General features: G+C 39.8%; 9 protein-coding genes across 9 annotated transcripts; 5 read left to right on the top strand and 4 right to left on the bottom strand.

Annotated features, from left to right (window-relative positions):
• The first annotated feature begins 19 nt into the window (after positions 1–19).
• Positions 20–1,563, top strand: LOC6639679 (elongation factor Tu). Its single transcript, XM_002062810.4, has 2 exons — positions 20–517; positions 573–1,563. Exons 1-2 carry the CDS (start codon positions 155–157, stop codon positions 1,539–1,541), a joined length of 1,332 nt encoding a protein of 443 aa, XP_002062846.1. The 5' UTR covers positions 20–154; the 3' UTR covers positions 1,542–1,563.
• Positions 1,564–1,622: 59 nt separating this feature from the next.
• LOC6639805 (probable U2 small nuclear ribonucleoprotein A') lies at positions 1,623–2,649 on the top strand. Its single transcript, XM_002062811.3, has one exon. The coding sequence runs from the start codon at positions 1,801–1,803 to the stop codon at positions 2,593–2,595; it is 795 nt and encodes a 264-aa protein (XP_002062847.1). The 5' UTR covers positions 1,623–1,800; the 3' UTR covers positions 2,596–2,649.
• LOC6639806 (respirasome Complex Assembly Factor 1) lies at positions 2,640–3,471 on the bottom strand. The gene is made up of 3 exons (XM_002062812.4): positions 3,318–3,471; positions 3,130–3,233; positions 2,640–3,065 (listed from the first exon to the last, which is right to left on the bottom strand). Exons 1-3 carry the CDS (start codon positions 3,423–3,425, stop codon positions 2,858–2,860), a joined length of 420 nt encoding a protein of 139 aa, XP_002062848.1. The 5' UTR covers positions 3,426–3,471; the 3' UTR covers positions 2,640–2,857.
• Positions 3,472–3,558: 87 nt separating this feature from the next.
• Positions 3,559–4,187, top strand: LOC6639807 (39S ribosomal protein L52, mitochondrial). Its single transcript, XM_002062813.4, has 3 exons — positions 3,559–3,677; positions 3,740–3,894; positions 3,964–4,187. The coding sequence occupies exons 1-3, from the start codon at positions 3,632–3,634 to the stop codon at positions 4,147–4,149; spliced, it is 387 nt and encodes a 128-aa protein (XP_002062849.1). The 5' UTR covers positions 3,559–3,631; the 3' UTR covers positions 4,150–4,187.
• A 1,786-nt stretch (positions 4,188–5,973) lies between these two features.
• Positions 5,974–7,218, top strand: LOC6639808. Its single transcript, XM_047009987.1, has one exon. It carries the CDS (start codon positions 6,577–6,579, stop codon positions 7,045–7,047), a length of 471 nt encoding a protein of 156 aa, XP_046865943.1. The 5' UTR covers positions 5,974–6,576; the 3' UTR covers positions 7,048–7,218.
• Positions 7,219–7,478: 260 nt separating this feature from the next.
• LOC6639809 (tyrosine-protein kinase receptor torso) lies at positions 7,479–11,814 on the bottom strand. The gene is made up of 11 exons (XM_002062815.3): positions 10,752–11,814; positions 10,455–10,692; positions 10,311–10,393; positions 10,054–10,222; positions 9,336–9,983; positions 9,113–9,284; positions 8,663–9,056; positions 8,508–8,602; positions 8,320–8,442; positions 8,103–8,240; positions 7,479–8,042 (listed from the first exon to the last, which is right to left on the bottom strand). The coding sequence occupies exons 1-11, from the start codon at positions 11,166–11,168 to the stop codon at positions 7,847–7,849; spliced, it is 2,673 nt and encodes an 890-aa protein (XP_002062851.1). The 5' UTR covers positions 11,169–11,814; the 3' UTR covers positions 7,479–7,846.
• Positions 11,815–12,048: 234 nt separating this feature from the next.
• LOC6639810 lies at positions 12,049–14,011 on the bottom strand. Its single transcript, XM_002062816.4, has 3 exons — positions 13,579–14,011; positions 12,959–13,523; positions 12,049–12,882 (listed from the first exon to the last, which is right to left on the bottom strand). Exons 1-3 carry the CDS (start codon positions 13,926–13,928, stop codon positions 12,382–12,384), a joined length of 1,416 nt encoding a protein of 471 aa, XP_002062852.1. The 5' UTR covers positions 13,929–14,011; the 3' UTR covers positions 12,049–12,381.
• A 61-nt stretch (positions 14,012–14,072) lies between these two features.
• LOC6639700 (putative ATP synthase subunit f, mitochondrial) lies at positions 14,073–14,777 on the top strand. Its single transcript, XM_002062817.4, has 3 exons — positions 14,073–14,125; positions 14,192–14,274; positions 14,373–14,777. The coding sequence occupies exons 2-3, from the start codon at positions 14,196–14,198 to the stop codon at positions 14,615–14,617; spliced, it is 324 nt and encodes a 107-aa protein (XP_002062853.1). The 5' UTR covers positions 14,073–14,125; positions 14,192–14,195; the 3' UTR covers positions 14,618–14,777.
• LOC6639701 lies at positions 14,557–15,777 on the bottom strand. Its single transcript, XM_002062818.4, has 2 exons — positions 15,363–15,777; positions 14,557–15,302 (listed from the first exon to the last, which is right to left on the bottom strand). Exons 1-2 carry the CDS (start codon positions 15,775–15,777, stop codon positions 14,779–14,781), a joined length of 939 nt encoding a protein of 312 aa, XP_002062854.2. The 3' UTR covers positions 14,557–14,778.
• Positions 15,778–15,780: the final 3 nt, after the last annotated feature.

The following is a 15,780-nucleotide window of genomic DNA, read 5'->3' as shown; positions in this document are numbered from 1 at the left end:
ATTTAATGTCAAAATAAGAAAATTGTATAGATTGTTGTTAAAAAAATTTCAAGTCTCCCTCCATTCACTTTTATCGCTTTTCAACACTAAATTAATTTAGGAGGAAGCAGCTGGTCTTGTTTTGGTTTTCGATACTCCCTCGTTACGTGTTTAAATGAGTCGTTTTCTTCCCAAATTGTGGGGTTATGCTAATGTCCCGCTGCGGCAAAAATATTGCAACAGCTTGGTCCGCCTCCTGTCTACTGTTAGCAGTCCTTCACCATCGGTAAGGGATCGAGCTCATTGCAATGTGGGCACCATTGGCCATGTTGATCACGGAAAAACAACTTTGACGGCGGCGATTACGAAAATCCAGTCCAAAAAGGGACTTGCAGAATTTCTATCTTACGAGCAAATTGATCGGGCACCCGAAGAGAAGGCTCGTGGCATCACAATCAATGCCTGTCATATTGGTTATGCGACAAATGAAAGAACTTATGCCCATACCGATTGTCCTGGACATGCCGATTACATTAAGGTGAGCTGGTGCCATATAAAAGCTAAATAATATGTTGAAATTTCCTTTTCGTCAGAATATGATATCAGGAGCATCCCAAATGGATGGCGCAATTTTAGTTGTGGCTGCCACAGACGGGCAAATGCCTCAGACCCGGGAACATTTGCTACTGGCCAAACAGGTGGGCATTCAGCGCATCATTGTTTTTATTAACAAGGCCGATCTGGTGGATGAAGAGGTCTTAGAGCTTGTAGAGATAGAGATGCGTGAAATGCTAACCGACTTTGGATTTGATGGAGTCAATAGTCCGGTAATATGCGGTTCCGCTTTGTTGGCCTTACGCGAGGACAATGAGTCTCCCTTCGGAGTCAAAGCTATTGAAGAGCTACTCAAACAATGTGACTCATATATACCTACACCCCAGCGAGACATTGTAGCACCCTTTATTTTGCCCATTGACAATGCATTTACAGTGCCTGGACGCGGTACAGTAGTTGTGGGGACCATAAAACGTGGCACTATTGTGCGTAATTCCGATGCTGATCTGCTGGGTTTCAATCAAAACCTTAAAACAAGCGTCAGTGATATTCAAATTTTCCGAAAGAGTGTGCCACAGGCGTTGGCTGGCGAGAATGTGGGAGCCCTTTTGCGTGGCATCAAGATATCGGCTGTGGAACGAGGCATGTTGCTGTGCGCCACTGGTTCGGAAGATATATCAAACCACTTTGAAGGCTCCATGTATCTTCTATCCCGCTCTGAAGGAGGGCGTGTCAAACCAATGCTTTCCAAATATATACAGCAGTTGTTCAGCATGACTTGGAATGTTCCAGCACGAATTGATATTGTGCCCAGCGAGGCGATGCTTATGCCCGGAGAGCATGGCCAAGTGCGAGTGACATTGCTGAGAAAAATGGTAATGACACCAGGACAAGCCTTTACAATTCGGGAGAATGGAGCAACAGTGGCTACCGGTATGATAACACAGCGACTGCCATCGCTTGATTTGCCCAAGAACAAGTTATCTAAAGCGTCAGTAGTGTGCTAGGAATAAATATTTTGAAAACCAACTGTCGATTGTTTTTTTTTTTTGTTTGGTGATTTGCAGCACTAATAAATTTCGTGCTAATCAACACTGGGTCAAAATTACAATTTCTGCGAGTACAGTATTTTCGTTTCTGTCGCATAATTAATTATAAACATCTAGTCCTTTTGTCCTGCCGTATACAAATAATCATCAATTAACCTAATAACGGACATCCGTTGGTTTTCCTGCCGACTCAAGACATAAATCCATAGTTGCCGAGATGGTGAAGCTGACGCCGGAGCTGATTAACCAGTCCATGCAGTACATAAATCCTTGCCGCGAGAGAGAGTTGGATTTGCGCGGCTATAAAATTCCACAAATTGAGAACTTGGGTGCTACACTGGATCAGTTTGATACGATCGATTTATCAGACAATGATCTACGTAAATTGGACAATCTGCCCCATTTGCCGCGTCTCAAGTGCTTGCTGTTGAACAATAACCGCATCTTGCGCATCAACGAAGGCCTAGGAGAGGTTGCTCCAAACCTGACCTCCATCATATTAACAGGCAACAATTTGCAAGAACTTTGTGATTTGGAGCCGCTAACAGGATTCAAAAAGCTGGACACCATATGCCTGCTAATCAATCCGGTTTCAACCAAACCCAACTACCGCGAATTTATGGCCCACAAATTTCCACAATTGAGGCTGTTGGACTTTCGAAAAATCAAGCAGAAAGATCGGCAAGATGCCGAAGAGTTTTTCCGCACCAAGCAGGGCAAAGACATGCTGAAGGAAGTGGCCAAACGATCAAAACTAACGGCGGCGGCTGCTGCATTGGCGGCCGAAGCCAACAATGGCAAAGGTGGTGGAAAGGGAGCTACAGTAACAGCTAACCCAGAAGACTTGCAGCGTATACGGGAGGCCATCAAGCGAGCGAGTTCATTGGCGGAGGTGGAAAGATTGTCGCAAATTTTGCAGAGCGGTCAGCTGCCGGAGAAGTTCCACCACGAACAGCAGGACCAAGAGCAGAATGGCAATGGTCACAATGGTGCTGCTGCCATGGAATACTAGGCTGTTGTATAGAAATCTTTTTTATAATAATAATAATAATGAAAAACGATGCAATGACTTGGTGTATATATTTTTTGTTCTTATTCTGTAATCAATTTTTCACAGAAAAATCGCAATTTCAAATGCACACACACGGTAATTGGCTAAATTAAAAGTTTAACAACATACTTTGATGGTTTAATAGACAGAAACTGGAAACTTGATTTGGCTTTGGCAAACAAAGATTTGCGGGAATTTGATGCTGTTATTGTTGATTGTTTCTTTAACTAGATGCCGAAACAGTTTTGCTGGCTATTATAGACTCATAATGCAATCCCGTATAGAATATGATCCACGTCACCAAGAAGCCGGCAAATGAGGTCATAAAACCTTCTTTAATTAACTCCCAGGCTCCTCCATAGGCATCCTCATCCACATTCTGAAAGTTGATGGCATACAGGTACACAATGCCACAGCTAATGGCAGCAAAGCTATGGACAAGACACACGACAGGTTGAAGGAAAAGAAGAGAATTGCTATTTTTAGGAAACTTACAGCACGAGGCCTAGGAAGCCCTTGAGTGGAAAAATTCCCCAAATTATTCCCAATATTATGCCAAACACCTGGCGTGACCAGTAAATGACGTCCAGGAATTCATCCTAAAAGATGTTAACGAATGAGTACATTGAACTTTGGTTCTGGCCGGGATTGGGGTCGATATCTGGATTTTCTATGTTTCTCACCTTATCTGGCCATTCGGATTTTGTAATAGCACGAGCGCAAATCTCTCGCAGTGTCGATGATGACTTTACGGTACCGTTGCGTTCAATTGTGTTCGTTCTGGTGGCCATTTTAAGAATTTTTCAAAACTACAAAATTATTTATTTTATTTGCATTAATTTATTTGTCAGTGCTGCTTAACAATAAAAACACATGAACTTTTACAACACCAAGCGCCCGCATGGGTTCCCAGAACAACAAGTTGGCAGCTCCATTGATCAGCTGTTTAATGGTTACGCTATATTTGTTTCTCGTTTTCTGGGGTTAAAATAAAATAATGTTAAAATTAAGACTTTGCCTTAATAATATCAAAACATTGATTGGTAAGTGTTGGTACGTTATTTGAAACTCATGTTTCAATATACTAATTATACTTTTCAAACAGTGCAGGCACAGCGCAATGTTGCTTTCACTTCTGCTCGGCTGATTGACCAAAAGTGGCGAGAGGACAAGTCCTTACCCCAGAACCCAAATGCATTTGGTCCTTTAACCAATTTGCCCGACTACTCTTTCTTGGATGGCCGTCCAACACCTTTGGGCGTTAGTATATCTTCCTATTTGTTTTTTTCGTCGTATTAATTGCTTATATGGATATGTTTTCTTTTGCAGTCAAATCAAAAAAAACGTCTATTAAGACAGCAAGAAATTGCTGCCAAAATTGTGGAACTGAATGGAGAACTAGAGTTTGCCAAAAAACGACATGAAAGTCTCAAGGCTAAGGCTGCTGCCGATAAGCAACGCATCCTGAGCAGCAAACTTAAGCCTAAAGGTCATCTACTATTGAAGAAGAATTAACCTAAATTTTAGAATAAAATCCAAAACCAAAACTGTTACCTAAAATCGTGTTCAATGTAGGATCGTGAATGCTTTGAAGTGACCGATGTCACGTGAGGGGGTTCCTCAGTAGCCACAGTCAATTTGCAAATGAGCATTTAATTGCAATTAATAACAAATAACATATCTGGCGCAAAATGCACAGAGGAAAAAAGAGTGAATTGATGGTAATTAAATGCTCTAAAATGCCATTGACGCATGTGGGGAATTGCCTTTGCTAGATCTTAACCGACCACTTAGTTATCAGTTAGATCAAATCGGTATGCCTAATCGCAAATTTACAAAGTGCAAACAAATAAACAAATTAGTTTTACCAACAAGGAAATCATTAATGAATAAATAGTGTTGTAACTAACCGAGCTTGTTACACGACCTAGAACTGTGTCTACGAGATTGGATATCTCCCGGCTGCACATCAATGAAATATTTAGAGCGTACATCTGATATTTAGCCAGGCCTATAAAATTAACAAATATTTAAACAGCTTTGCAAACTCTTGTTTTTTGGCCCCTGTTTAAAGACAAATATTTAATTTGCCAATTAGATGAACGGTATTTAGTTTGTTTTTCGCATGCCAAACCGAACTAAGCATAGAGAACAACGGAAATGCGTTTTCGGTTCTTGTTTTATTGAACTTCACCAATAAATAGGTGGCAGAATTCAAAAAAAAAATTTTCCATAATTTCTTTGTAAGAAAAAATCGCACCAATATTATTTATTGTTATTGACTTTCACACATCGATTTGGTCTAACAGAGCAGTCAAAAGTTGAGGGAAATTTACCCCACAGACAACAAAAGATCGGTTCACAGACAACACAGAAGATAAGCACAAGTTGTCTGATGTTAACTGACCATACAGGCGTATACGCATTGTGGGCTGTATTTGGCGCGTTTAATAATCAAATTAATGTTGTTTTTTTTGTTTGTTGATTATCATTTTTTGCTTACCGAAACTTCACACCTTTTTGCAAAATATTTGCGTTGTTTTTTCTATGCTCACGATGTGAAAAACAACTACAGGACGTAATTGTTGTTCTTCAGGTTGTAATCAATTGCATATACAATGGGGGTATTTAATAAATTAGCAAGGTTTATGTGCCAGAAAAACAGGAAAATAATTAAGTACAGAGATTGTACACAATAAATACTATTAATAGTTGATTATTTTTATACCCTTGCATATAAGGATGCATCTCCGACCATATAAAGTAAATATATTGCTGATCAGCACACTAAGACGAGTTTATACGCGATACAAAAACTTGCAAGGGTATACAAACTTCAGCGCGGCCGAAGTTAGCCCCGGCCCTCTGGTTTTATTTTGTTTTTGTGTTTTTCTGGTTTTTTAATTGTGACTTTACAAAACCACAACAGATCAAACAAGCCCCCCTTTTTTTTGGGCACCAAATTTCTGCAATCAAATTTGTGTGTTTTTTTTTTGTGGGATCTTTTGCATTTGGAACTCGTCTTGGCACTGCCTGGCTCTTTCCTTAAGCCAAAGCAGAAAAATATTTACGCCCAAATATAATGTATACCATGTGGTCGGACTTCAGACATGATTCTTTGCGGTTTGAATATTATTTTTAAAGCCATTTGGGTATTATTTTTAGACGTCTCTTAAATCTATTTGCGACTTTACGTTGATATATGCTAAAAAAAACAGTTTGATATTTCATCACGTTGAAAAGAAATGGATGAAGGCGGGGAGGGAGTGTAAACAGGCTAAATTGTCGTGTCCAGTCACTGACCACAGAAATTACCACTTGTTTCATTTCGACCATATAAAATATATTACTCATACGCTCCCATTAACCAAAGGGGAAAGATGAGCAAGAGAGAGAGAGAGTGTGATGGTACCTAAAATTCCACCAGGGCATTTCATTCGTATCGGACAAATTCGTCGCGCCGGCGCCGTATCTTTCCGTATTTTTGGAAAACTTTTCCAAATCAAACTAGAACCATCTCCTGCTAATTCAATACTCAAAATACAGTAACCGGGGGGTAATTAGAGCCTTGCGACACAAACCAAAATGAATCACATAGTAATATACCAGGAGATTAGCATGTATTCGCGCATGTGGCGCAAAAACTTTAAGGCAGAGCTAGAAGAGATCGAGCTGGAAGTCTGAACGTGAATGAGAGAGCGTCGTGCGATTCCTCCAGACTTGCGTCATAACTGGCGTCTGGTTCGGGCCCAAAAAAACAACGAAACACAAAACATTTCATTTTCACATTTGGGTGCGAATCAGTGGGCCTTTTTGTGTATAAATAAAAGGTTCTTTGCAACTGATGAACACAGAACTACAGAGACATTCGTCGAAGCAACAAACCTGCAAACCCAACAAAAAAAGGATAACCTACAATACTAAAAATTAATATAATTTAACATGAATTTGATGGTAAGATGGTCAATAAACATTACAATAAATTTTCTCTCATTTTACGCCTCCATTCAACAGAATCTATACACTTGGATCTGCTTTCTGCTTACCATCATTATTTGCAAAATATCACAGAGTTTGGCAAAGCCCACCTATGCCTATGATTTGGATAGTAGCTATGAGACTTATGACACGGATCGCTATGATAACGGAGACAATTCATACTCACTGACCTACGGCAAGCCATTGACAGAGGATCGTCTAAAGAAACTTAACCCTGGATACTATTATGTCGATGATGGCTATATTGCTCCAGTTTATGGCAGTACAAGCACAAATCAACGTCGTCATGACCCGACATATTCCGATGATTCTACATCTGGATTGCCAAATAATGTGAGATTTACTCCAATTGTGCGCTACAAACAGACCCGCACCAAGCGCAAGAAGTTGTTTGTGCCCAACTTCTTTGGTTAAACCCTTGACCATGGCTTGATCTTTAATTAGACCTGGGCTCGATTTGGGGGCCTGAGAGTACAGACTGATGATGTTTGTTATTGCCTAGTATTAGTTTTGGTTGCTACACCAAAGAAGTACCTTAATATTTTATAATAATTATATTATATAAAAAACTAAATATATATACACACAACCTAATCAATAAACAACTTTCAACTTTGAGTCGTGCATTTGGAATTAAAACCGTTTTGTAATTTACAGCTGAAATAAATGGAATTTGATCAAAATATTTACAGGAAGTGACTAGAGTGTTTATTTTGGTGATATGACTCTAGCGCTTATCTATTGCTGCAAAGTGATTTCGATCATTATATCCAAATTTTTTAGCAATACTATGTTAATTGGGTACTTAGCGGCAGGTGGGCGTTTAAATAAATTGTTTGACTAAATATAGACAACCGAAAGGGATTATGTATTTACAAAATAAAACAAAGTTCTAGGAAATTTATCTGATACATAAGATTACTTACTCGTTCAATCTTATTAGGTTCTGGAATTGGTGAAGCCTTAAACATTTGGAGCTAACTCAGAGAAGGGAGATTCTGTTACAGAGTTTTCGGTTTATATATATATTATTTGCCAATAAGAGTTGAGTAGACTCTTTCTCTCTCTTTTGTCAGCACCTAATTTTATAAACGTTTTTGGCATTGTCTTGTATTAAAAAAGTTTAAAGTGAACTTTTTGGCACTATGTGTTATTAATCTATCATTAAGTCTAGTTGATCATCATCATACTAAAGTTGAAATAAAATGTTTTGTTAATGCAATGCTTGCAAATAGTCGCTATCGTTGTCATTTAACTTGGGGTTAATGCAATTTAGTGGCTGCTGTTGTAGTAATCGCTTTGGCATCTCATTGGTGGCCTTCATCATTACCCCAAGTTGATCTTTCAGGATTGTAAATGTAGGTCTATTTCCTGGTATGGAGCACCAGCAGCTCTGCATTAAGGCAAACCTGAAACGAAAAATAGATTTGACCTGTTGCAATTTCGTCAAAATAGACCTAACAAATTACATGTCGTCGGAGCAACCTTCGGGTCGCTTCATTCGTTGACCCTGTCTTAACAATTGCAGCAAATCACTAGGTGCTACCGATGGATAGGGCATGCCTCCCAAAGTCAAGATTTCATAAAGCAAAATGCCAAATGACCAGCTTAAGGAGAAAAAAAATACAAAAAATACAATGATAAATAGATGGCTAAATACATATATGCTAAAAATATGAAGCTTACACATCGCTCTGACTTGTATACACCTGATGGGTTAATGACTCAAGAGCTAGCCATTTAATGGGCAACTTGCCACTTCCACCAGACTTGCGGTAGACATTTTCATGATAAACATCCCGGCTTAAGCTGCATATAGGAAAATCATTAAAAGTATAACCAAATAAAACGAACAATTAAAAATCGTAGCTTACCCAAAGTCTGCAATTTTGATGCTACGATCCATGGATATTAGAACATTACGTGCTGCCAAGTCCCGATGAACGACTTTATTCTGAGCCAGATATTCCTTAATGAAAAATGGATGCATATCAAAAATAGCTCTTTGAAATTATTTCGTCTCACTTACCATACCCACAGCCACCTGTTGGGCAATGTCCAGCAAATCAACATATGTAAGAGGGTCTCGTTTGGGATTCAACATTGATTCTTTGCAAAAGTCATTGAAATATTCCTGATTCTGAAAGACATGCTTGCTCTTAGAGCTTGCTTGATTCACAGGTGCATGAAGATGGCCATCAATATTTTCAATATCATTTAGACCGTATGTTTTGTTGTCTGCCGCCAGAATAAAGATCTCTTGTTGTATACTAGCCAGCTCCACTTCGAGTTCCTCTAAAACTGTGGATGGTAGTGATAGGTTAATGTCTTCAATGCGTGAATTAATGTCGCGCTCCAATTTTGGGGGACGTTCGATCTTAGCATTGTGCGCGCTTTGCTCCTGTCGAAATTTCCACTCCTTTCTGAGGAAAGATCGTACAAATCATTTTGTATATAATTTTTTTCCAAGTCCACCTACCGCAAAAAGTTTTGCAAACTGCCCAGGCTGCAATACTCTATGAGCAACATCATACGATCCCTGCATCTGGTGGAATAACCGACAATGCCTACTATATTGGGATGCCTCCCCACGGCTTTAAGCATTTGGATTTCGCATTTAAAGGCCTGCACGTCTTCCTCGTTTGGCTGATCTGTTATAGATTGGTTCAGCATTATGCTCAGATTTAGAATCTTTAATTTACCTTTAAGTAGCTTTACGGCTACTTGACGCTTTTTAAAAACACCTCGACGCACCAGACCAAAGGCGCCCTCACCCAAAATATCCTGAAGCAGCACGGCATGCGGTTCCACTTCTAGTTCATCCATACTTAGATCAAGACTGCAATCATTTACAGAAAGATTTGCTAACAAGCTGCTATTATCTATTAGGGATAATTGAGCCTTTGTCTCCTTGACGGCCAATTCGAGACCAGGACGACAGTCCTTGCGAATACGACTCCGCGTGCAGAGTGTGAGAAGGCATAACATGACGACACAGCCAATGGGCACAATTATCAAAAGAATCAACTTAATAAGGTTTCCATGGCTTATCCATGGCTCTCGGGCTCCCTTGTTTAGGAAAATCACGGATCTGCTCATGCCTCCCGTAGTATAGGCAACTAAGCGCACCTCAAAATTAGAGCCTTTGACCCTAATCTTTGGAATGTAAAAGAAACTGGCAGTCCCATTTACATGGTATTGGATTTCCTCGCTGTCCGGATGCAAATCCACAACGTGCAAGGTGTAGTTGTCCGGAAAGTGATTGGGCACATCCCAGCTTATTTTCAGCGCCAGATTATCCTGTACATAATGCTCTTGAGCTACAGTTAAATTGGATGGTTCAGCGGGAGCTGCAAATCAGAAAACCACAAAAATAATTGAAATAATTAAATAGTTTAAGATTAAGATAATTTTTCTTACCACACAGAGTGTAGTTAAATTGATACCAATCCAAGCAAGTAGGCGCTTGTATGGCTAGCCATTCCACAGGACTCTCCAGTTGATTCTTTATATTCACCGATCGTAGGCCGACCATGATTTGCTCACCAAATTCAATCATATCAATGGAATGTCTATACAGTTCTCGGGGCTGTAAAAAAGTTTGTGGTTATTATTTGTTTAGGGAAGGAACAGTGCTGCTATTGGGAAAAGTGGCAGCAATGGCTAGGGATATTTACATTACGGAAATGCACTGGCGAAGGCTGCTCCATGCTTACGCTATCCGTTGAATAATGTATCAAATCAAAATAACAATTGTCATCTGTGGAGGCATTTTGAAAATGCTTTAGGTTATTATGTATTATTGGAAATTAATTACTTACCAGCAGTGGGTTGCCACTCTATATCGGCCACCAAATGCTGCGGATCTTGGTCCTTCTTATTAAAAGTCAGCAAATTAATTTCACCCATTTTCTTTGGAGTATAGCCACGTTTAAGTGTATTAAAGGTCAGTTCAGTGGCTATCAAAGAGTAGGCTCCATCGCTGTGTACGGCAAGAACGGTAATATTGTGAGCAGTGCCAGGTGCCAGTGAAGGAATGGTGAACCACTTTTCATCCGACTAAATGGAAACAAAATGTTATTAAGAAGTAAAGCAATAAAACACTTTTTCGAACTCACCATGTACAGCAAGGATTCCATAACATTTTCATCCTGCTTCACAGCATTTAAGCGAATGATATACACAGCAGATTGATTGGCGGGGATTGTCACATGTCCATGCTGAACCCAGTCCACACGAAACGTTAGCTCCCCGTCTGTGCGACAAACCAACTGAAGCTGATAATTTTCCTGAATTTTATGGAGAATAATGTTTCTGGTTAATTGGCCACTCTGGTCTCTAGAACTACAATTGCTAAAACAATTGCGAAATGTAACTCTGGTGGATGGATTCGCCTGAAGACATTTCTGTGTACAGGCGGCATCATTGATCACTGTCTTATCTTCGGTGATTTGGTTCAATAGAAGCAAATCTCCATGATTACTTCCGATGAGAAGCCAAAATATAAATGCGTATTTGGCATAAAGAATTATCATTTTTGTTTTTTGATTTTTTTAACTCTCTGGATTTTCCTGTTGGCGCCACAAATAACAACCTCCACTCTTAGATTATTGAGCTGAACTGAAGAAAAACCCGAGGGTCTCTCCAAAGACTAAACCTCAACACTTTCGACTTTTGTATACCCTTGGAAAGATTTATTTATGTAAAGGAACTACATGCAAAGCACTCTAATACGCAGACCCTTACCAAACAAAAGAGTATTACAAATAGCAAACGAAAAGAAGAAAATGAGAGGAGAAGTAACGGAACGGGAAAGACAAGAAGGCCAGAATTAATGCAGAATTGCTTCGATTTCTTATTTTGCTTTGATTTTTGTTTTCATTTGTAATGCAAAAATTGGTTACTTCTGTCTTCAGGGTATATGCGTTTTTTGGAATCATTTTTGTCTAGCCATAGGTTTAATATTTTGTTCAAAGCAAATATGTTTTAATGTAACTGAAAGAGGTATGAGAATAGCAGTAGAGTCGTAACTTTCAGCTTATTATGGCAATCCGTTAGTATTCATTTACAATGGAAAAATGAACACAGGACTGCAAAAATTTAACCCAGCACTTGGTTTGAACAATTAACATACATAACTTTTGTTTTTCGATCTAAATTCTATGCATACGGTTTTTATATTATTACATGTATATTTTCCAAATAGTTTCGGTTCAATCGATTGCTGTAATGTTTGAGTTTCAAATCAATTCGTAGCAATATTCGAATTCTTAAAGTAGTTGAAAAATAATATTTAATAATTTGAAACCAAAATACCATTTATCTAGTTTCTTTTAAATTTTACTTTGTGAAAAAAAATACAAAAATGTTTGTAAAATAAGAAAAATACAATAATAATATATAATATTAATTCGAGTTAAAAAAAAAAAACAGTGGATAATTGAGAATACGAATACTGACTGAATGAGTGGGAACTTAGTTTCAGAGTCTGTCTGAGTATTTTTTTGTGACAACACAACCGCGTTTTAAAAAATTCATACACAATTCTTAGTAGATAATACAGATACAGAAATATATAATACTAATACATTATCTTGAAAATGCAATTTTCGTGGCTGTCTTGCAGTCCTTTTGTGGCAACTTGAGTCTGAGTATGACGAGTGAGTCTGTGATTGAGATTTTGGGTACATTTCTCTAAACGTATTTCAAGCTAAATTTTAAGTTATTTCTATTGTTTTAATGTCCTCATTAATTGTAAGCGGCATTAAGCCCTAGCGTTTCATCATCTCCACTGGTCGATGGTTGTGGCGGTGGCGTGTGTAAAATATTATAGTCCGACTGATTTGTTTTGGCATTACATCTTCCAGAGAATGTTGTGGTAGGCGGTAGAGTATCTTCTGGGTTTCCGTTACCATTCAGTCTGCCAAAGCCGGGTATGCTGTATACTCTAAGACGGGCCTCATGCTCCCGTCGCTGTTGCCTCAACCTTAGATCATGTTCTTCGCGCATGTGATGCAGCTTGAGATCCTGCTCCATTTGTTCAAAACGCAGTTTTTGTTCATGTTCTCGGCGTGCGTAATCAATTTCGGCCAATCGCGCCTGTTTCAATAGTTTAAAAAGTTCCTGTTTATACTTTTGTTCCATATTGGCAATGCTTATTGTGTCTGTTTGAGCAGACGACATTGTCGTCGCCATATTCGAGGTGGCTTCATTCATGTCATCAGACATTACAGACTGCGCCTGCGAGTGCTAAAATAGATACAAACAAATTTTATTTATAATTGAATTATTGAAATTGATTAATTAAAACCTTCTTGGAACTTACGTTTCGCTGTCGACGTTTGCTTCGCATTGGAGTATCAGAACTTGAGAAAACTGCAACTGGTTTATCTTTTTCACTATCTATTACAACAGCCGCAATATCATTAGCCGTAGCCAGTTTGTTTGCAAGTTTGGCTCGTTTACGTCGATTGGGGTTGGGTGGGCCAGGTGGCTTGGCACATTCTGGCTGAGAATCGCCATCCCCTCCAGCAGTGGACGGCGGTGGTGAGGGTATGGCAATTGTCGATGTTTGCAATGTGTCCTCGCTGGCATTTGTGGCATTGGGCAAATGTGCGGCCAGTGGCATGTCTTCATCTTCGTCGATATCAAGAATCTCCTTTTTCAGTCCGCCGCCTCCAACTCCACCATTGGGAGCGCTGCGAGTTTGGCTGCGCGAGTTAACGGGATCCTTATGTAGCTCCTCCATGAATTCTATAATGCGCATGCCCTCCAGTGCATCGCCTTTTGGATGCTTTTGCTGGTATTCTCGTTTAGCTGTGTTCTTCATGCTTCGCCATTGAACCTGAATCTGTTCCAGCAATCGATGTCGAAAGTTCATTGAATTAAATCTGTGAAATAAACAAAAGGTAAGCTGAGACAAAACAAGTTGCTGGCCATACATACTGCTTTGTGATTTGACTCCATGCTAGCCGCTTAGCTTTTATGCTTTTTGCATCAACACTTCTATTCTCCACAAATGCTACTTTTGTCTTAATGACCTCTAAAAGAAGTCCTCGCTCAGCTTCCTCCCAATTGAGGGAACGTTTCTTTCGTGTACCTTTTTTTTTACCCTTCTCTTCATAATCTTCACCATTGTCGTTTTCCACCCCCTCTCCATCTACTTCATCAATAGTATTTGTTGGTTTGCTTGATTTCGCCTCCAATTCGCTAGTACCGCCTTTCTCATCATCGTCCTCATCTTCATGCTGGGGCGAAGATGACGATCCCTTTGCCAACAGCTCCTCCAATTTCATTCTAAATTCCCAATTCCCTTAAGTTTCTACAAGCTCTTGTCTTGTCTGTATACGACCGTACAAATGTTTTGCCATAATTCGCTTTACAACACTGCACTTGGTGTTGAAAAACATTTTTGATAAATACTGGTGGTCCAGTGTGCACCAGGACGCATGTTGCCCAGTATTATCCAGTGTTAGATAACCAATTGCGTCGGGTGAGTAGCAAGGCAGCCAAGATTTTTCATTCCGGAAAATCTATATAATTTTTTCGTTGAACACAGCAAGATGGCTTTCGGAGACTATCCAGCTGAATACAACCCAAAGGTTCATGGACCTTACGATCCAGCCCGTTTTTACGGCAAAGGTAAGTTAATCTGAATATACTGCGCGAATTTATTACGTAATCGCGAGGTTCTCATCAATCTTGGTGTCTTTAATTTTATATAATAATTTCAATTGCAGCTGATGTCCCCTTTGGACAGGTGAAACTGGGTGAGTTGGGTGCTTGGTTCGGCCGCCGCAACAAGACTCCAAATGCAATTGCCGGTGCAGTGAGTCGTGCATGGTGGCGCTGGCAGCACAAGTATGTGTTCCCCAAACGTGCTGGAATTGCACCCTTCTTCCAGTTGACCGTGGCCAGCATGACGTTCTTTTACTTGATTAACTACACCAAGTTGAAGCACCACAGGAACTACAAATACCACTAAACCTTGCGCTTCATTCTTTGCAGTAGGTCTGGAGATGATGAAACTCTGTATGATTACATTTAGATTTTTTTGGCTTTTGTTTTCTTCAAAAGGGCTTAAGTGAATAAAAGAGCTGCGAATAATACAGTGTTGGACCATCATCACCATCACTAAAACATTACTTAATTAGATTCCGCCTCGTAACGATTGCACTGGTTTCCGGAATTTGGTCCGATATCTAGTTCAAGGCTCGATGCGCGGCCGCTTGGCATATGGATTTCACATATAAAAGGCAACAGTCGATCGCAGTTTAAAGTTTGCCAAACTCCCTGGGGAGTCAATGCCACACAGCTGGAGTTGTCATTTACTTCAAGGCTGGGATGGCCAATGTCCCAGGCTCTATAAAAAAAGCAAAGCAAGCTTTCGTTCTGACCAGTGCGAAAGTCGTAGGAATTTACGGAAACAGAATTGTTATACTTTAGTCCTATATAGGCAAGAAATATGTTTTTCACGCTGGAGGAAGGTTGATTGAAATTGATCATTAAGTGGGACAAGGCCATTGTCCGTTCTGAAGAAACTATGTGGGCTAAGCTTCCGCTGAATTCGCTAGAATTGCTACACACTCGCGAGGCGTTGAGATAACTGCTTGGTGCAGGGTATACGCTAAAAAGACCCACTTGTGGTACACAGGTGTAGTTGTTGAGCGCTGGAATAGATTAACATTAACGTGTCTAACTTTTTGAGTGGTCCTTTTACCAACAATTACCTGGCGGCCTGCCGTATAGGCTATAATAGTCAAAACGACTGTCATTGATCATTTGCGAAAAGCTTAAGTTCTGTGGACACTGAAGTATGTGGCAATTGAAAAATTCTTCTGGTTGCTGCCAAACCGTCAAATGACTACGTGCATCCTTCTGGAGTTGGCTAATGTTCAAAACTTTCCTTCGCTCGTCAATTGGAGCGTAGTTTAAGGCCATGCCACGCAACTGAAGGGCCAAATGGATGCACTCCTCTAACGTCGGAGTGTTCTCTAATGCCAAAGCATCATCCGCAGATGCACGTTGACATTTCCGTACTAGGTAGAATTTCAAAGGCGGAGTTTTGGGACACAGCAACGATCTGCTTGCCAGACAAATGCAAGTCCATATTAGGATAATAAAATTGATCCACGACTTTATCATGAT

The sequence above is a fragment of the Drosophila willistoni genome (genome assembly GCF_018902025.1).
Source record: "Drosophila willistoni isolate 14030-0811.24 chromosome 2L unlocalized genomic scaffold, UCI_dwil_1.1 Seg196, whole genome shotgun sequence".
In the NCBI taxonomy this organism is placed as follows: domain Eukaryota; kingdom Metazoa; phylum Arthropoda; class Insecta; order Diptera; family Drosophilidae; genus Drosophila; species Drosophila willistoni.
This window is presented reverse-complemented; position numbering and strand designations above follow the sequence as displayed.